General features: G+C 38.2%; 6 protein-coding genes across 6 annotated transcripts in view; 4 read left to right on the top strand and 2 right to left on the bottom strand.

Moving 5' to 3' along the window:
• Positions 1-1481: 1481 nt before the first annotated feature.
• On the top strand, positions 1482-3415 carry CBG10734 (the record flags this gene model as incomplete). The annotated part of the gene is made up of 7 exons (XM_045236094.1): positions 1482-1557; positions 1601-1772; positions 1823-2117; positions 2168-2407; positions 3011-3162; positions 3265-3317; positions 3366-3415. 7 exons carry the CDS (start codon positions 1482-1484, stop codon positions 3413-3415), a joined length of 1038 nt encoding a protein of 345 aa, XP_045094346.1.
• Positions 3416-3680: 265 nt separating this feature from the next.
• Positions 3681-8535, top strand: CBG10733 (the record flags this gene model as incomplete). The annotated part of the gene is made up of 5 exons (XM_002634428.1): positions 3681-3767; positions 4941-5542; positions 5587-6087; positions 8043-8304; positions 8353-8535. The coding sequence occupies 5 exons, from the start codon at positions 3681-3683 to the stop codon at positions 8533-8535; spliced, it is 1635 nt and encodes a 544-aa protein (XP_002634474.1).
• Positions 8536-9632: 1097 nt separating this feature from the next.
• On the top strand, positions 9633-11827 carry CBG10732 (the record flags this gene model as incomplete). Its single annotated transcript, XM_045236096.1, has 4 exons — positions 9633-9782; positions 10277-11333; positions 11402-11583; positions 11633-11827. 4 exons carry the CDS (start codon positions 9633-9635, stop codon positions 11825-11827), a joined length of 1584 nt encoding a protein of 527 aa, XP_045094345.1.
• A 1499-nt stretch (positions 11828-13326) lies between these two features.
• On the top strand, positions 13327-15469 carry CBG10731 (the record flags this gene model as incomplete). Its single annotated transcript, XM_002634426.1, has 3 exons — positions 13327-13476; positions 13939-15231; positions 15275-15469. The coding sequence occupies 3 exons, from the start codon at positions 13327-13329 to the stop codon at positions 15467-15469; spliced, it is 1638 nt and encodes a 545-aa protein (XP_002634472.1).
• A 95-nt stretch (positions 15470-15564) lies between these two features.
• On the bottom strand, positions 15565-16117 carry CBG10730 (the record flags this gene model as incomplete). The annotated part of the gene is made up of 2 exons (XM_045236097.1): positions 15565-15639; positions 15944-16117. The coding sequence occupies 2 exons, from the start codon at positions 16115-16117 to the stop codon at positions 15565-15567; spliced, it is 249 nt and encodes an 82-aa protein (XP_045094344.1).
• A 764-nt stretch (positions 16118-16881) lies between these two features.
• The window catches only part of CBG10729, a gene marked incomplete at both ends in the record, with an annotated part of 9797 nt that continues 5939 nt past the window's right edge, over positions 16882-20739 (bottom strand). Inside the window, 7 exons of the mRNA XM_045236098.1 lie at positions 16882-17004; positions 17183-17650; positions 18511-18666; positions 18717-18957; positions 19259-19420; positions 19676-19792; positions 20129-20306. Coding sequence (XP_045094343.1) covers positions 16882-17004; positions 17183-17650; positions 18511-18666; positions 18717-18957; positions 19259-19420; positions 19676-19792; positions 20129-20306 — 1445 coding nt within the window. The remainder of the gene's footprint in view (positions 17005-17182; positions 17651-18510; positions 18667-18716; positions 18958-19258; positions 19421-19675; positions 19793-20128; positions 20307-20739) is intronic.

Genomic DNA, 20739 nt, shown 5'->3' on the forward strand with positions numbered 1-20739 from the left:
TATAGGGTGGGCTTCGGTGCGAGATAATCCCATGACTGAGTTCATCAATTCAGTTGATTCTTGTCTTGTCTACCTATGAAGCAGGAAGAACGGAGCATCTGAAAATTCAAAAAATGATGTCACGACTAAAAAGGTGTTGCTTCTGATTAGTTTGGTCAACCGGATTATTGTATAATTTAAGGATTACTGTAAAATTTCTAAAGATGGAAGGAATTATCTGGAAGTTTAATACTACAACGGTTACCTCGAGTGGTTTGGCTTTTGGACAGATGCTGGCCAGGTGCTGGTCGGAATATGCCCAAGAACGGCTGTATACAGGCCATGGTAGCGGGCCGTGGTCTTATCCGGAATCTGGACAACCTTCGACTATTTCCCGGCCACCTCCTGGTATAGGTGATTCTGAGGTACAGTAACCCGATTTTTAAATTCTCATTTTCTTTCTTCTCTCAAAATTCTCGAGTCTCCAGATGCCGTGACTAATTCAGGACGTTTGATGACACCGGACAACTTCTTACCCAACGGAACTTCAATCGCGTGTTCTCTATCGAACAATGCTTGTCTGATTTGCAATTCCCATTCCTTCTCAACCCGCAAAAAGAAGACTACGGTATATGCTTCTCCTTGATTCAGAAGACACAGATACACACACCGGAACCGCCTCCGGAAGCCCGTCAGGCGGGTTGAGTTAAGGCTCGTTTGGGTTGAAATGTCGTGTGGTGGTACATCCTTGATGTCTCTTTTTGTGTGTGGTATGGCATCTTGTTAACGAGCTATCACAAGGGAATACCGTAGAAAGAGTATTCAGATGAGAGAGTGTGTGAAAGGAAGAGGGTGTAGACACGTTGACTCTTCGAATCGAACACTCTCTCTTTGTAACAATTGTTACCGAAAGAAGAAGAAGAAGGAGCCGCTTCTTCGCATCCACTGCTCATACTAAATAACCTCTATACACGCACATCCGGATGCTTCCTGGAATTTCGACAACACACAGAAGCCATCAGAGAAAACTTTTACGGGTTTTGGGTCGGATTCAGAATTGGGTAACAAGGGACTGAAGGGGAAAACTCGAACTTGGGGTGAGTTTCTTATCAACAGAGCACACCAGGGATGTTAGAAACGGAGTTCGGACTTTCGAAGGTTCCGATCTTAATATTTCCAAAAAAATCGGAATTAGAGCTTTTTGGATTACGGTATTTCAAAGACGCATGAAAAACATTTATAATACTTGCTGATCTCGAGCGGATTCACACTTATTGTTACCGAAAAATCTGTATTAAAACAGAACTTCGTTGACACACAGTTTTTTGCAGAAAAAGTTTCGGCCGATTGCGGTCGGCCGCGGCCGTGATTTGCAGAGCCTTCCGATGGAGCACATTTGAATATGTGATACGTGGAACCAACAGACAACCTGTTTCAATCAAATATCTTTATTCCGCTATTCACCAAAGTTAAAAATCTCTATTCAAAAATTCTAACAAAGAATGTACAGTATTCTGATTCTCACCTTATTCCTGGAATCCGCCTACGCCTTCCAATATCAGTATAGTGATCGTTTGGGTAACTTTGAATTCGATAATTTTAAATTTCACAAAAAAATCAGATTACATGAAATTCCGAGAGTTCAATATGGTCTCTGATGGTCTTGAGAACACCGTGGACTCCAGTTTTCCAAATGTCGAAATTTTCATAAAATGGAGTAGCTGGAGTTGTTGCTCGGCGTGTTGCTGTCCGAAATCTGTTTGTAGAAAGTTTGAGACCAGTGGCGATAAATGGTGAGGGTTTGGGTTACTGTAAATTTAGAAAGTTCTGGAATATTTTCCAGCAACTCTGTGAAATCCTACCAAAATCGTCGTGGAGACTTTATGGTTCGTCGGAAGGGACCAACTGGAAACAATGATCTGGAAATTTTATTTAACAAAGGTCCCCATGTCAAACTATTGGAAGCCTTGAAAATCTTAGAAATCCACTTGCAACTCGACAATTCTCGAATCTCACTGACCGAAAAGCTGAATGTGGCACCTGAAACTTTGGCCGTTTTCCAGACAAAAAACTGCAAAGACCACATTCAGAAATTGGATTGTTGGGTGTTGGCAAAGTGCCTTTATAACTCCACAGATGTACATTTTAAAATTCTGAGAACGCAATTTTTTAAAATTCAAACATTCAGATGCTTCCCGAGAAGGAAATCGCCAAAATTGACGAACGAGATGTTTGTGAGAATGCGTCTATTTTTGTGCTTCGTGACGCCTACAATATTTTAAGCTTGATGCCCGAGAAATTGTATAAACTGCAAATTGATCGAAAAATTGTAGCTGGAAACATTGTGAATGTTAATTACACTATTGATGGGGAGGTTGTGGAAAAGCTGAATCATGTGAGGGATTGTGAACATCAGAAGAAGAGAGTGGTAAGAAAATGTGGCTACCGTATTCCCTCTAATAAGAGCGCATGCAAACCGTTAAATTTGAGCTCAATTATCTTGATTACCATGAGAGGTATCAATATTTTGTCAACTGATAAAAAATTGGTGATATTATGATAAACATTCTATCAGTTGACAAATTTTTGATATCTTTCATAGAAACCGAGATAATTAAGCTCAAAAGTACACTCATAGGGCCTACATACCGTAAAGCGTGGGACAATTTTGACCCACTTTATTAATGTTTCTGTAAAAGATATCAAAAAGTTATCAATTGACAAAATATTTTGGAAATTATAATAAATATTTTTTGTTGGTTACCTTTTGATATATTTCATGAGAATTGAGATAATTGAGCTCAAACTTAGCAGACGAAATGAGATAAATTTGGAATTTTTACTGTTTAGATATTTTTAAGACCCAAAACTTGGGATCTGATAAATTGGCTGAAGTAATTTTTTAAAACAAAAAAACTGTTTTAATTTCCAGTTAATTTTCCAGCTTTCGAAGTTCCTTATCTACCGTAAAACCGGTATTAGAAGGGCTGGCCCTTCTAATACAAGTTTTATTTTTCATTTTGATTTCCAGTTCCAACACCCAAACGGAGAAGACCTAATAGTACGTCTGACCGAGGAGCAGCTATCTAAAAACCCAAAGATCATCGCTGTTATCAGTTTGCAACAATCAGCACGTCTCGAAATTCGCGTTGATATGGTGTTGAAGACGAAGAGAAAGAGAGAGTGAGTTGGAGGGAGAGAGACGCAGAGAAGTGAGAGAGTCTGGCTTCTCTGCGTCTCTCTTTTTTTTCTGATCAAGAACCAGAGGTCAAAATTATCTTTCAGAATCGAGACGAAAGATGGCGATTGGTTTTCGATTGTTCTCATTTCCTCGTTAGGTGTGTCAAAAGTTTGTCTGCAAACTACAGTAACTCATAATTTTCCAGCTGTCGGCAGTCTCATTCTTCTCGGACTCTCTCTATTCTACCTTCGCTAAATATCTTATCTGTCTGTGTCTATTTTTTTGCCCAATTTTCGCCCAAATATAGATAGAAAATATTGTATTGGCTACACAATGATAACAATCACGGAACACACTAATCAATGGGGCGAAGGTTGCTCCTCTTCTTTGCAACTTTGCAATTTTCTTTGATTTCTTTTTACTACTTCTTTTTCTTCGTCTTTTCTACCCTCTCTTTTCTTTCCGATCAATTTCAATTTGTTTTCGTTTTTGCCAGTGAGACCAGAGTGTAACAAACAAGATGTCCTTTCGAATCGGTCGGCGATATTTCAGTAAACAATCTTACGATGCAATCATTATTGGTGGAGGACACAATGGTTTAACGGCGGTTAGTTTTTTTTTTGCAACAAAAATATGGAGGTTGAGATTTTGAATTTTTAAGTACCACACAAAAAAATAACACCACTTTTGCAGTTTACATTTTTAAGGAACTTATTCAGATTATCGGAAAAGCCTTGTACATGGACTTAGAGCTCAATTATCTCGGTTCCTATGAGAGATACCAAAAATTTGTCAACTAGTAAATTATTTATCATAATATCACCTTTATTTTATCAATGGACAGATCTTTGATATCTCTTGAAAGAAGCGAAATATTTGAGCTCAAAGTAGCCGCGTGGGGTGGACTCCCATTAGAGCAAATACGATATTTTAGTTTTTCAATGGAAAAAAAGGCCTAAGAAAAATTCAGAATATTTTGATTAGTCTAATTTCAGAGCACACTAAGAAAGTCAGATATTCAATTTTGTAGCATTTTAAAATTAAAAATCTAGAATTTTAGAAAATTGAAAAATATCACAAGTTCTAAAAAATTCGAAACAAGTAATACAAATTTTTCAATCCCGAAATCGAACTTGTTTTATATTCCTTTGTTTTTACAAGACTTAACTTTTTTTTTCATATTTCGCAAAATCGAGGAATTGGAAAATACTATCTAAAAAATTGACGAATTTTAAAAAATCAAGAAATTTTGAGCATTTATAATTGAAAAGTAAGTATTAAATATGATCTATGTGGTATGAAGTTTCGAATTTTTATATATTCAAATATTCAAATTTTTCTCAATCTGGAAATATTAAATTGTGTTCGAATTTTGAGAAAAATCAACTCTATCAAATTTTTGAAAAATATTAAAATGTTTTTTTTTTCAATCTTATTTATTTTATGTTAGCATATGAGAAAATAGAGATCAAACGACTTACCGTACACACTCTAATAAAACGCCATCCAAATCAACAAATTTAAGCCTATGTATCTCATTCTCTGTGAGAGATATCAAAAAGTGGTTATTTAATAAAATTTCGCTGATATCATGATAAACATTTTATCAGTTGACAACTTTTCGATATCTTTCAAAAAAAGTGAGATATATAAGCCCAAAGTGGACGGTCCGGGTGGCGTTCTATTAGAGTGTTTAGGGTAATTTAAAAAATGTGAATATTTAACAATCAATCTTTAAGAAGATTGCTAAAACAAAAAACATACTGAAACAATTTCACAGGCCGCCTATCTCGCAAAAGCGGGCAAAAAAGTATGTGTCTTGGAACGTCGTCATGTACTCGGAGGAGCCGCTGTCACCGAAGAAATCGTTCCTGGATTCCGATTCTCTCGAGCTTCCTACCTTCTGAGTCTCCTACGACCCGTCGTTATGCAAGAGCTCAATCTCAAAAAGTTCGGACTCCGCTACCATATCAGAAATCCCAATTCATTCACCCCGATTCGTGATACTCATGGAAGTTTGACACTTGGAATGGATATGGCTGAAAATCAACGAGAAATTGCGAAATTCTCAAAAGCAGACGCTGAAAATTATCCGAAATATGAGCACTTCATTTCGGAAGTCACCCATGCTTTTGAGCAGTTGATGGATTACGAACCATTGGATTTACAAAAGCCAATTCATAAAATGTTGCCACATTTGTACTTGCTATATAAGGCAGTTCAACCATTGGGACTGAAAAATGCCGTAGATTTTTATGAATTGATGACAGCACCGATCTCCAAAATAATGAATAAGTGGTTCGAGAGTGATGTTTTGAAGGCGACACTAGGTACTGATGGAGTCATTGGATTGGCTGCAAGTCCAATGGATCCAGGAACTGGGTAACTTGAAAGGGAAAGAGCATTCAAAAAAAAAAGATTTCCAGATACGTTCTCCTTCATCACGTTATTGGAGGCCTAGACGAGCACAAAGGGGCGTGGGGATACGTTGTTGGAGGAATGGGAGCTGTATCCAATGCAATCGCAGAATGTGCCAAAAGTCACGGAGTTGAAATCTTCACCGAACAGGAAGTGGATGAAGTCCTTCTAGATGGAAATGTAGCCAAAGGAGTTCGACTGGCAAATGGAAGAGAAATCCATTCGAAGATCGTCATGTCCAATGCAACTCCACATGTTACATTCAATAATCTTGTGAAGAAAGAGCACCTTCCAGCAGATTTCTATAGAAGTGTTAGCCAAATTGACTACACTTCTCCGGTTACCAAGATCAATGTGGCTGTTAAGGAACTTCCGAATTTCTTGGCGAAACCGAATTTAGGGTCTGAGCCAATGCCACATCATCAGACGACGATTCATATGAATTGTGAAAATATGCAAGTGGTTCATGATGCTGTGATGGATTATAAGAATGGCAGATATAGTAGGAGGTAGGAAATTTCTGAAAACAATTTCACAGTAACATAGAAATTCTAAATCGTAAGTACCAAGACATCCAAATGAGATACCGTATTTGCTCTAATAGAAGCCCACCCTATACGTGCCCTTTGAAGTCAATTATATCGATTCCTGTAAGAGATATCCAAACATTGTCAACTGATAAATTATTTATCATTACATAGCCAACATTTTATCAATTGACAAAATTTTGATATCTCTCATAGGAACCGAGATAATTGAGATAGAAGCTGACAGTTTCGGTAGGTCTCTATGAGAGAATATATGGCAGACAACTTTGAAGACCTGAAAAAAATACTCCCGAATTTTCGAGTTTTTTAGAAAGTTTCAGAGTAGACTAAACAAAACTAAATCTTCAATTTTGTTGTTGACAACTTTTCAATACAAGTTCATCCAAATGAAAAAAAAACTGTTTGTTTAAGTCACTACTCTGAACTCACATGGAATGACTCCCAAGTGTTACCCTTGAAAAAAATTGAGACCTAAATGATTGGAAAGAGCGTAAAAAGTTATTTTAGAAACCGAAAGGAATAGTTGATAAAAAAAAATTTTTTTTGGGGAGTTATGGCCCAAAACGTACCAAAAAATGGCTATATTTTCAAAAAATCAAAACTTTGTCTGTTATTGTTCGTTTGTTTAGATTTAAAAAACAATGAATAGACAATTTATTGTTCTTTTGGAAAAAAATTTTTAAATTTTTTTCCCATTGATTGGATTATTGATTTTTTGAAAAAACCGAAAAATTTTTCAATATCTCAAAAATCCCAAGTTAACTTTTTTTCTTATTATGACCATTGAACTCAGCACGTTTGATTTACTATGGAAACATATCAATACCCCGGGGGAAATCATGCTCACACAAGTTATGCCAAAAAAAGTCGATTTTTGGCACTTGGCTGCATTGAATTCGTTGTCCTCGGTGGCCGGTATGACTATGATCATACTTCTTATTGTGATTTTTACATGCATATAGTAAGTTTAAAGTGTTTAAAAAGGTATTCTGCAACATAGAAAGTCAATTATTCGAATGCCGTAATATGTCTTAAAATTGCAACTTTGAAAAAATCAAAATTTTGACATGTAAGGGGCATATCTATGGTCCAACTTGATGAAAACAGCCAAACTCTTTTTTTAACATAATTAGAAGAACCTAATTCTATCAATGGCTTGAACGGAATTTCGAGTTAGGTCCTAAAAAAAGAAAATATTTACGATTATTACAGCCAAACACCTATTTTTAGGCTATAACAATCGAAAATCCCCCGGGGTATTGATATGTTTCCATAGTAAATCAAACGTGCTTAGTTCAATGGTCATAATAAGAAAAAAAGTTAACTTGGGATTTTTGAGATATTGAAAATTTTTTCGGTTTTTTCAAAAAATCAATAATCCAATTAATGAGTAAAACATCAAAAAATTTTTTCCAAAAGTTCAATTGATTGTCTATCTATTGTTTTTTAAATTTCAACAAACGACATAAACTGACAAAGTTATGATTTTTTGAAAATATAGCCATTTTTTGGTACGTTTTGGGCCATAACTCCCCAAAAAAAATTTTTATCAACTATTCCTTTTGGATTCTAAAATAACTTTTTACGCTCTTTCCAACCATCTAGGTCTCAATTTTTTTCAAGGGTAACACTTGGGAGTCATTCCATGTCAGTGCTATTTCTGAAAAAACGGTATTTGGATGAATTTTTACAAAAAATTGGCACAAAATTGAAGCTCTATCTTTGTTTAGTATACTCTGAAATTTTTAGAAAACTCAAAAAATTCTGGACTAATTTTTTTGCGACTGTTTCAGTCTCATCTAACAGATCCTACGATAATTTTTAGACATCAAAAGTTCGCTATACTTTTCCCAAATTCATTTTCAATCCCTATGAGATAATTCCAGTCCCTAAACTTCTAAAATTTCTACTTCCAGACCAGTCATCGAAATGACAATACCCTCTTCCATCGACCGGACAATCGTTGATTCCGAAGACGGGCACGTTGTCCTCCTTTTCACCCAATACACTCCGTTCTCCCCCAAAGATCACGAATGGACAGAAGAGAAGAAGACAGAGTACGCGAAGCACGTCTTCTCAGAAATCGACGCCTATGCACCGAACTTCTCCTCAAGTGTCATTGGATACGATATTCTAACACCACCAGATATTCAGAACACTTTCGGAATTACAGGAGGAGTCAGAATTGTTCAGAAAATTCCAGAAAACCTAAAATGAAATTTTTAGAACATCTTCCACGGATCTATGAGTCTTGACCAGTTGTATACATCGCGCCCGGTTAGCAAATGGGCCAATTACTCAACGCCAATCAAATCCTTGTATTTATGTGGCAGTGGTGCTCATCCAGGTGGCGGTGTCACCGGAGCACCAGGACGTTTGAGCGCACTTCATGCATTGAAACACTTTTAGTCATCTTTCTGTGAGACTTTTTATTGTTTTGTTTGTTTGTCCCTCTCCTCTCTGACTAGTGAGTCATTCTCTAGGACATTTTCCCATTTTCCCCCTCTCTCTTTCTCTCTTTTTTTTCGTTTTTACATGAATCATTTGGGTTTTCCTCTTCATTGCGAAATACTTCACAGGCACAACAAGGAAGTTTCGGTTGATTTATTTAATGTCTCGAATAAAAATAAAAATGAAATAAATCGGCGAACCGACACAATCTTTAGTTGTTGAACGGACAGAGAAGATATCGGTGTTTTCTTTGAAGTTCTAAAAACGCCCAAAGCTACAGTAACCTGAAAATTGTGTTTCGGATTTTTATTGCTTTAGGATTTCAGCAGCAAACTAATTGAATTCGGTGCCAATGTTTCAGATGTCCGAGTGAAAGTTAAACAAGGTGTTATAGCCTAAATCTATAATTTCAAACAGCATAAAATTATAAGCTTAGTCTGTTACGCTTGGATAACCTCTAATTTTGACAGCATTTTCAAAAAAAAAATCAGGTACTGCGAAGATCAGCGAATTTTCCCATTTTTGCTGTTTTCTTTTCAAAATTTGTTGCTTTTCGATCAAAGTACAGGCTTACTAAGTGTTACAGGCTTACTAACATCCAAAGCAAAATCTTCTTCCTCAATTTGCCGATCCCTCAAATTCTCAAAAATAGGTCAGAAACTGATCCCTTTCACATTCTTCTGTTTAGTTTCGAAACTCTTTTTCTTTGTTGTCTCCACCCTTTTTCTCTCTTCTTTTTCGTTTTTTTGTCTCTCTCTAACTCTCTCCGTCTCTCACTCTCTCACCCTGCTGTCATTTTTTGCCCTTCAACTCGTATAAAAGCAAGACCAAAAGGCCAGTGTTTCGTTAGTCTATGAGTGTTTGGACGCAGAGTTTCCATAGTGATTCGAAATTTGGTTTTTTTCCTTCCGCTCAGATTTGAAGTTTTATTCACCTTTTTTTTCTTGTTTTCATTCTACTTTTCTCTAAACCTTTTTTCTCTTTAATTTCCTCGTTTTTGGTCTATTTGTAATCGAAACTTCGAAAGGTTCGAAATAGTATATTTTCCAGAAATCATGGCAACAATCGTCCAGACCCACAAACTCAATCTTCACGACGTCGAAATCGTCCAGGCTCTTGTCTACAGTTCGGAATCCAACTGTGCCGAATTGAAGAGAACATTCCAGTTAGAATTGGCTCAGGGATACAATGAAGTTAAAGTTCAGGTTAGCTAAAGATTTCGAAATACTTGAAAAGTCTAGACTTTTCGAAAATAGTGTTGGTTGTCCTACGGCCGGCCTCGGGCCGCCGTACGACTGCCATAATGTAGATTATACAAATTTGTGTTAAGAAAAACATTTTGAAAATTGCGAAGCCTGAAAGGGACTTTGAGGATTCTCTTTTTCTATAAATTTCCCTTTTGAAAAAGTAAATTAAATTTTTCTGCATAATTTGAAGCAATAAAAAAGTATGTCTTTCTTTAACATGACTCATACTTAGTTTTCTCGGTTCTTGACCTTCCTTTTGCCATGATGAATAGGTGTTTGCAAATATGACATTTTCTGATATTTATATCAACCAATACGAAAAGTTTTATTAGATTCTAAACAAACAAAAACGAATCATTTTCACAAAGTTCAAATATTCAAAGTCATCTATGGCACTTTCTGATGGATTCACATAAATTCTTAAAAGAAAATTGAAACATATTACTTTCCAGAACCTCCCATTTGACTTGGTTCATAATTCGATTCGTGTCTCTGGATCTGGAGAAGCTGTGATCCATGATGTCTCCGTTAAGAATCAAGAGGGAGCCGATTTTGTTATCCCGGATAGAGTTCTGGCGATCAGAGCGATTTACGAGGAGAAGGAAAGAATAAAGAACAAGATTAGCGATAGCAAGACAGCAGTACAGAAGAGAATCGAAGGATTGGATAATTTGATTACGGAATCAGTGAAAAATGGAAAAGACGGAAGTCTTCATTTCGATGGAAGAACTATTGAGAGTTTGAATGCTCTTCATGCTTATCATCAGGATAAGACTGTTGATCTTCGTGCGCAAATTAGAAATTTGGAAGAACAAGAAAGAAAGGCTCAAGAGGAATTGATTCGTGCCTTGACAGATTGGCAACATACTGGATACGCTAACAGAAACTCCGCCCAATACGCTAGTATTGTTGTCGAATCTACTAATGGAGGATCAGTGGAACTCACTGTGACATATCAAGTGAACAATGTCGCCTGGTTCCCATTCTACGATATTCGTGTTACTTCTGGAGACGACGCTGAGATGCACATCACATATTTCGGAAAAGTTCGACAATTCAGTGGAGAGGATTGGAAGAATGTCCCACTTATTCTGTCGACTGCTAAGCCAGCACATGGAGTCAAGCAACTGCCAAAACTCGGTGCATTGGAAGCTTCGATTGTTGTGCCAGAGCCAGAATGTAACACGATGAGAAGAGGATACGGTGGTGGACGAGGAGGATATGAAATGGCTTGTGCTGCTCCAATGGCTTTACGTTGCCAGAAAATGGGAATGACCTCTGCTTTCGTCAAGTCGAGCAACATTGCCTCAGAATTCAGCATCGGTCGTCCAGCAACAATTGATGATCGTACTGAAGAATACAAAGTGAATATCGGTCAATTCACTCTTCCAACTAAACTGTCGAATGTGACTGTTCCATCGAGAAATGCCGCCGCTTTCCTTGTTGCCAACTCTGTCAACTCTTCTGATTATCCACTTGTCGCTGGCCAAACTTCCATCTTTTTGGATGGTGCATCGTCAACAAAGGAGAATTTGAAGACGCCGTCGTCTCGCAGAAATTCGAAGTTTCTCTTGGAGTTGATCCAAACATTCGTGTAGAGTACAAACCAGTGAAGAACTATCAAGAGAGAACTGGAACCGTCGAGAAGCTCAACTCACAGGTCACTGAAAAGACAACCGCCGTCACCAATCTCCGTCCAAACCCAGTGCTTCTCACTATCCGCGAACAGCTTCCAAGATCTACGGATTCCAGAATCAAGGTAATTTATTAAATTTTAAAAGCTCTGATTCCTAACTTTCTTTTTTCAGGTCACGCTCCAATCTCCAGAAGCCAAAGAAGTCGCCGAGCCAAGTGTAGAACCAACAGCTGGCGCCGAGATCACACCAGAAAAGATTCTTGATTACACCGTCCAACTAGCTCCAGGAGAGGCTAGAACCGTCGTCGTCAAGTATGTCACAGAGCATCCAGCCGAGGAACAAGTCAGCTATGAGGAGAAGTTCTAAAATATATTCAAATTTTTCTGGCACTTTGTATATTTGCTTTATAATATTTATCTGAATGTGTAAAATAGAATGTAATAATAAATATTCTGATTTTTTTTTTCGTTTTGTTTCTAGTAGAATTAGTCTTGTTGGTGTCAAGAAGTATTATCCTGATCGTGGTCTGTGATAAGATGCGGAAATAAATCAATGTACTAATGGAAAGTATGAAAAATCTATCGAACAGGGAAGTGGGTTTGTTAATGTGGTCATCAATAGTTCTGATAAACCTTAAAGGAGGCCAGATACCAAAAAAAATGTTTTCCTGATATTTTGCATAGAGAACCCCCATGAGGGGTTGAACTCATGACAGGCAGCTCAGGGGTACAGCGCCGCTACCGGCTGAGCTACGGGGGCGCGAAGGCGCCTGACGACCGATGGTCTACATAAGCGCGGCGCGATTTCGTCCCCCGAACTGCCCCCGAAATTGTTGCTGTCTCGCCTCCTTTAACTGCTATCTGATTAATTCTAACACGAATTAAACTGACAGATTTTCTCGAAATTTCTAGCAGGGATGTTCGGAATGGGTTTTTCGAAGTTCATCAGAATTTCAGAATATTCAAAATTTCGGAATTTTAAGTCACAAAAGCGCGAAACTTTCGTGAAAAATTGACGAGCAGATTTCGAAAACATATTTACAGTAATTCCCGCTCAATACCCGTAAAGAAACTTCGCGTGCGCCTTTGTCGTACCGTAGTACAATAAGCAGTGGAATTCCGAAACATCGGTAATATTCTGGTCGGAAGTTGCAAAATAAACTTCAGAAGATCCTTGAATTTTTAGATACTTTAAAAATTTTCCGACAAATCGCTGTCGATCTGAACAGAGGTTGCTTATATACCAACGCAGTACTTCATAGTTGTTTTTGTCTCCATATTTTCGAAAATCGAGACTTTTTAATTGTTTACCAACAAAAAATAGCCGAAGAGAATTTTTTAGAATGATTTCTAATACTTTCAGTATTTATATATTCTTGTTTACCCGTATTGGCAAGCTCCAAACATCAAACAACGTCTTCTTTTTCCCTCTATTCACTGTGATTTGTGCTCCTCTTCTGACTTTCATTTCTCTTCCCTTGCCTTGACTCATTTTTCTTCTATTCGTTTGAGAATGTATTCTTCTCGAAATACTTGGTCAAAGAATGATCTTTTTTCTTCCGTCTTCCCTTCAGTAGTTTCGAAACTTCTGTTCCTCTTTCTGTCCCCACCCATTTTTCTCTTTTTCGTTATCCCTAATTCTCTTCTCTCTCGTCGTTTCCCCAACATAAAAGCGACGCCAAAAGGCCAGAAAAGTTTGTCTGTGTATTTCGGCGCAGTGAGTTTAGAGCGTTTTTAGTTTCCATGGAAATTGGCGTTTCCCATGGATCCCCGTCGTTTTTCTCCTTCAATTTCGTATAGAATTTCCCTAAAGCTCTTTATTTTCCTTCTTTTTTTTCGAGAACATTAGAATTTCTTTCAGAAATCATGGCAACAATCGTCGAAACCCACAAACTCAATCTTCACGACGTCGAAATCGTCCAGGCGCTTGTCTACAGCTCGGAATCCAACTGTGCCGAATTGAAGAGAACATTCCAGTTGGAATTGGCTCATGGATACAATGAAGTTCGAGTTCAGGTGAGTGAGTCATCGCTTCTAGGGTATCAGCTGTGTCAATACACGAAATTTTCTAGTATACTGATTTTTGTCACGGTGTTTTTTTCCAGAACCTTTAGAAACTATTTTTTCACCCGATTTTCCGGTAGACACCGCCGAGTAGCGACTCAGCTGCTCAATTTAAGGCTTTCGCCGCGAGACCAACGCTAATTGATTGTAGAAGTACGGTAATTCGCATTTGAGCGCATTTTCAAAACGCTTCGAAAAAAGAACACTGTGATTTTTGACCAAGATTTCCGAGCATTATACAAACACTCTCTGCAAACACTTCAAAATTTTAGAAAAAAATTCTAACGGCACAATTTGTATTTATTTTTTCACCATTTTTGACTTCGAATTTAATTCACGAACCGGTTTTCCCTTCCCAAAATGAATTCTTGTCAATTTTGAATTCAACGAGAACGATTTTTTTTATTTTTACAGAACCTCCCATTCGATTTGGTTCAAGATTCGATTCGTGTCTCCGGATCTGGAGAAGCTGTGATCCATGATGTCTCCGTTAAGAATCAAGAGGGATCCGATTTTGTTATTCCGGAGAGAGTTTTGGCGATCAAGGCGACTTTTGAAGAAAAGGAGAGAGCAAAGGACAAGATCAATGATAGCAGAACAGCAGTACAGAAGAGAATCGAAGGATTGGATAATTTGATTACGGAATCAGTGAAAAATGGAAAAGACGGAAGTCTTCATTTCGATGGGAGAACTATTGAGAGTTTGAATGCTCTTCATGCTTATCATCAGGATAAGACTGTTGATCTTCGTGCGCAAATTAGAACTCTGGATCAGGAATTCAGAAGAGCCGAGGAAGAATTCCATAGAGCTAGCCAAGACTGGGATAACACTGGATACAGATGGAGAAACTCTGCCCAATACGCTAGCATCGTCGTCGAATCTACTGATGGAGGATCCGTGGAACTCACTGTGACATATCAAGTGAACAATGTCGCCTGGTTCCCATTCTACGATATTCGTGTTACTTCTGGAGACGACGCTGAGATGCACATCACATATTTCGGAAAAGTTCGCCAATTCAGTGGGGAGGATTGGAAGAATGTCCCACTTATTCTGTCGACTGCTAAGCCAGCACATGGAGTCAAGCAGCTGCCAAAACTCGGTGCATTGGAAGCTTCGATCGTTGTTCCAGAGCCAACGCATAGAGAACAACATGGAATGGTGTACGCAGAAATGGCATATGACGCTGCTCCGATGATGGGAAGAGCCATGTTCAAGAATGCATCAGCAACAGTGAAGACTAGCAATATTGCATCTGAATTCAGCATCGGTCGTCCAGCAACAATTGATGATCGTACTGAAGAATACAAAGTGAATATCGGTCAATTCACTCTTCCAACTAAACTATCAAATGTGACTGTTCCATCGAGAAATGCCGCCGCTTTCCTTGTTGCCAACTCTGTCAACTCTTCTGATTATCCACTTGTCGCTGGCCAAACTTCCATCTTTTTGGATGGTGCATTCGTCAACAAAGGAGAATTTGAAGACGCCGTCGTCTCGCAGAAATTCGAAGTTTCTCTTGGAGTTGATCCAAACATTCGTGTAGAGTACAAACCAGTGAAGAACTATCAAGAGAGAACTGGAACCGTCGAGAAGCTCAACTCACAGGTCACTGAAAAGACAACCGCCGTCACCAATCTCCGTCCAAACCCAGTGCTTCTCACTATCCGCGAACAGCTTCCAAGATCTACGGATTCCAGAATCAAGGTAATTTATTAAATTTTAAAAGCTCTAAATTCCCATTTTTCAGGTCACTCTCGAGTCTCCAGAAGCCAAAGAAGTTTCCGAGTCATCCGCTGAACCAACCGTTGGAGCCGAGCTCACTCCAGAGAAGATTCTTGACTACACCGTTCAATTGGCGCCAGGAGAGGCTCAAAACTTCACTGTGAAATATACCGTTGAGCATCCAGCCGCTGAACAAGTCAGCTACAGCGAGAACTTCTAGAATTTTGTAAAAATTGTCTATAATCGTGCTTTTTTTTGGCTCTAATGTAAAATAAGTGTAACTTTTTGCAAAAATAAATCTTTATTTGTCATCAACTACTTTTTTTTCTTGCCACGTGGCATTGTCGACTGAATGGTTCTTCTCAAAAATTCCTTGTTCGTCGAGGGAATCTTCGGTTTCAGATAACCCTGTGGACCCATCTCCTCCGCCCGGTCTTTGGCTCGTTTCGCATCGAAAAGCAGCGCTTTTTTAGCCTGGAAGATTTTACGAACTTTTCGATTGACTTTTTTCTAATCTTTCGAAGTGTTCAATACTTGTGCAAGTCTTAACCGAAAAAACTTTATAATTTCGACAAAAAATGCTTTTGTTCGAGAGGAATCCACGAAGTTGATAGTGCAAGCGCGCTCCATTGAACATCTCGTGTACTCCTCTCGGACTTGTAGCTTTTGGCGCTTTTTTCAATTTCGTACAAACCTTATCAAACTTTTCTTCTTCCTTCTTCTCTTTTTCGTCCTTTTCTATCGTTTCAGAAGACGTCGACGGCTTCTGCTGAATCTCCTCGCCAACTTTTAGGTCTATTTTTCGTTTCCTGTTCAGAAAATTCTGCATCATTTGTTTCTTTTTCGCTGCAGTGTCGTCTGAGGACATCTGGAAGCGATTTTTTTTTCGAATTTCTGTTGCAAAATTTTTACACTTCAAAACGTAACAATTGCCAGATGACCACCGTTTTTTTCGGTTTTGTAACACACAAAAAATTCAATAAAACTAAACTTTGTTCATGAAACAAGTACTCAATGGGGGCAAGTTAACAAGAGTCATAAGGATGAAAAAAGGGGGCGAAGGGACCAGTCTCTTCTTCAAAAGTGAAAATTTCAGAATTTCATCATATTTAAATACTTTAAGAAGAAAGAAAGTAAGGCTTTCATTCGGTCGGGCTTTCCGTTTTGTGCATTTGCGCGTCAACTTTGGTGTTTGCGGTCAAAGCACATTATTTTACGACATATTTTTTGACTCTAAAATGTAAAATGCACGAATTCGGCAGGCGGCGACCGAAATGAAAGCGTCAACACAAAGTGAATCATGAGCAATACTTCAAAAGTGTGCAGTCTAAGAATAGTACCTCGTTTGGGGGGGGGGGGACAAAAAGTGACGAAAAGGGGGGATTACAAGAAGAATTTCGGCCTATTTAACATGGGGGTGCAGGGGAGCGCGTTTGGCTTAGCCATGCCCAACGAGACACATACAATAGAAATATACAAAAAAAGACACATAATAATATATTCACACGAATCGGGGGATAAGGAAAATTATGCTTGATATCGATTTTCTGAAAGTTTATGACTAGGTTCTGGGAGTGACTGGGGAAAGAATAAGCCGGGAAAAAAAGATAAATAGAAATCATTAGAAAAAGCTCAACAGGCTTCAAGGTGCTCTTCAACGACTCCACTATCCAGGGAATTGAACGAGAGGCGTCGGAATGAGGATCCGTTGTTGGTGGAGGAGCTCGATGAGCCAGCACTGCTGTTGCTGCCGTTCTGAAAAAAAAACCATTGGGATTAAAAAGAAAAATTCAAAAAAAGCCATTTCGTATGCAGAATTTTGTGATTCAAAACATTTCTAAAAAGCGTCGTAAAATAAAATGTTTCGTACGCAAACACCCTGACGCGCAAATGCAGAAGATAGCCGATTTTTAACAAAAAAAAAAGAACTCACCGATAACTTCATGGATTCATCCATATCAGGAAGACCGGAATCTCTCTGATTATCGGATCGAATCGTCGTATGATGCTCCATTTCCATCTCCAACCTCACTTGTTCCATTTCCGTCGCCTCTCGAATCGATTCAGTGACATCGGCCACAAAATGACATCGATCCTCGAAATTCCGAGCGTTAAAGTGTATCTTATCCTTGTTGGGACATGTGATAGTGAGTCCGAATTCATACTGCCCTCGTTGGAATTCCGTGACATGGGCTCCGAGTAGAACTGTCCATTGTTTGAGTGTATATGTGCATCCGACCATCGAAGTAGACCCTCTTCTCACTCCTTTCGCCACAACGATCATATCATTGAAAAGAAAGACGTCTCGTTCTCTGGCTGTTGATGACTGACGTTTTGTTGGGTCGGCTACTTGCTGGAGACGACAATAGCAGACGAGGCGGCGGGGCGTTTCGGTGAGACGCTGAAAATTAAATGGTGGACCCTTCGCTCGCCAAAATCTCGGAATTGTCCGATTTTTGAAATATTGGAATCTCGGAATTTTTAGATTTTTGGAATTTCAGAATTTTCCGATTACGGATTTTTCATGTTTTTAAATAATCAGAATTCCAAAGAACTCTTTTTGATTTTTCCTCCGATTTTTTGCAAAATTCTTAGACCTTTTTAGGTTTTTCAGCTATTTTTGATAATTCTTTTTCGATTTTCCCTATTTCTTGTCCGGAAAATTCCGAAAATTCTGAAAATCCGAAATTTTCAAAAAACGGAAAATTTTCAAAATTCCGAAAATCCGAAAATTTCAAAAATCGGAATATTCCAAAACTCCGAAAATCCGAAATTTTCAAAAATTGGAAAAATTCAGAATTCTGAAATTTTCAAAACCGGAAAAATTTTAAAATTCCGAAGTTTCCAATAATCCGAAATTTCCAAAACTAGGAAAATTTGAAAAATCCGGCATTTTGAATATCGGAAAATTCAGAAGATTTAGAAGATCCGAATTTCAAAAAACTGAAAAATCCGAAAATTTTTTGTTAATTTGATAATGGGAAAATGTCGAAATTCGGTAATTCTGAAATTCCGAAATTCTAAAATCGAGATATTCCATATTTCTAAAATTCTAAAGATTTTGAATTTTCGAAAATTTGAAAATCGGAAAATTCTGAAATTCAAAAATTGGAAAACTAGTGAATTCCAAAAACTTAAACATCGCAATATTCCGAAATTCGGCAATTTTCAAAATCGTAATTCTCCGAAAATTCTACTTTCAAAACTCCGGAAATTCGAAAATTGGAATATTCCGGAATTAAAAAAATCCCTGCTTCTTACCGGTTTATCCTTCCCAACTATTGCCCGATCCACCCGTTGAACCTGTGCCACGTGGTCATCTCCCGCTTTCAATTCATCCTTCTTTATCCGATCATAGATCCCTTCCAGTGTTTTCCTATCAATATCCTCTCCACTTTTCTCCCCGTTCACCTTATCCTGCCCCCTCAAATTCTTCACAAAATCCGCCTGCGTCATTCGCTGCTCACATTTGGCGAGTGTAAATCTGTGTTGAGCATGATAATTGCAAACGATAGCAGATGTATCGTATCCCATCCACCACGGAAATTCGACGTTCTTTTTGGGTTGGATTTGGAGTAGTGCAAAGCAAACGCTTGAATTATCCTATCGATTTTCTCGGCTTCTTTGGGTAGAATGAAGAATTGCATGGCTTTTCGAAGGGCTACGTCCACTTCGAGACCTCGAATATCAATCATTCCGGTGAAATATCTGGAAAATCAGTCTTTGAAAAAATGGAAATTTGCGCGTCAGCTATGATGCCAGGATATTTTTGTTTGCGGACAAAGCTTTAATTTCTACGAAAGATTGAAACTGCGCGTCAGACATGATACCGAAGTGTATTCGCCCAGAAAATATGCAAAAATTGAAATTGTTTGCGGACGAATCCACGACTTCAGCGCGAATTTGAAATTCGTGCGTAAGATATGATGGAGAAGTGCTTACTGATAAAACATAAATTTCTGCCAGAAAATCAAAATTTGCGCGTCAGATATGATGCTTGCGTACTCACTTCAAAACTAAACTATGATACGGTGAATGTAGTGTGCCGATATACTCTCCAATCATTGATTTACTCAGTCCACGCCGTCCGAACAGTAAACTGGCCAGCGAATCGGGGGAACTTTTGACGAATCCCCACGCGGTTAGCAGTTGAACACCTCGCTCGGGTTTTCTGGAAGTTAGTTTTCTAGGGTTGTTTATAGAGCAAATTTGCTGAATTTTTTGAATTTGGAAATTTTTGAAAAACCGCTCAAAAGATTGTCTATAGAGCAGGGTTGCAAAAATTTTAAAATTCAAAAATTTTGGGTTGTCAACGGAGTATATTTGCTGAATTTTTGATAATTTTTTGAATTTGAAACTTCGGAAAACCAAAAAAAAATGTTTTTTTCAATTTTCGCAAATTCGCTCTACTGCCACAAAAACTCACTTATTGAAAAAGTTGAGTGCTATCCGGTACTGTCGTTTTCTCTCCTGATCTGTCATTTGTCGTTGTGGCTTGTTATTGATTTCCGACTTCTTTCGACCGTTACTCGATTCACTGCGTCTGCGAAAAAAAATGCACAAATTGGAAAAAATATTCGGGTGGCAAAATTTGAATATTGCCAAAAAAAATACTAATCAGTTCGAAAAAACGGAAATGCCAGACTTTTTCAGCAAAAAAGACAAAATTGAACGGAAAATTGCTTTTTTTCTGGTTGGAATTGAATTGAGTTTCAGTTTGTTTTCATTTTCAGCCAAACGCTTCAACTTGAAGCGTTAAGATTTCGAAAATTCGAAAAAAACATCAGTTTTGAAGGGAATTTAGCTCAAAATTGCGAATTTTTCGGTAATTTTAGCTCTAAAAATCCTAATTTTCGCTAATTTTCAATTCTCAACTCACTCATGGACTCGATGCTTATCCAAACGTGGCAACGAATTCGAATGTGCCGGATTCTGATTCACTAGTGACGGTCGTGGAAGCCAGACTTCTGTGCTCTGCAGCTCGGAGGCCGCTGGCGCGCATCTTGCTGTCGACGCGGCGAATCTACGGTTTCCGAGTCGGGGGGACATTAGACTTTCTGCAAAAATCGATAATTTCAGGTTGGGCGCAAACTATCGTAGTGTTTGAAATACTGTAGTTCATCTAATATCCGTCAACTTTGAGCTCAATTATCTCGGTTCTTTTAGAATATATAAAAATCCTTTTATCATGATATCAGCAATATTTTATCAGTTGACAAAATTTTGATATCTTTCATAGAAACCGAGATAATTGAGCTCAAAACTGACGGTTTGAGTGGGCTTCTATAAGAAGAAATACGGCATAGTTGCAAGCGGGCCGGCTGATAACTTGTCCCTAGAATGAGATATTGGTACCAAATGATAGATCTCGACAGGGCCCATCATACCTATATCATTAGAGCCGGATTCCATTCCGGTAACATGCCGCAACCTGGGCTTGAATGTCGTCAGTTTTCGACCAATTTGGCAAAAAGCAGAATTTTTGTCATT

This window comes from Caenorhabditis briggsae (genome assembly GCF_000004555.2).
Source record: "Caenorhabditis briggsae complete genome, chrIV, whole genome shotgun sequence".
NCBI classification, from domain to species: Eukaryota; Metazoa; Nematoda; class Chromadorea; order Rhabditida; family Rhabditidae; genus Caenorhabditis; species Caenorhabditis briggsae.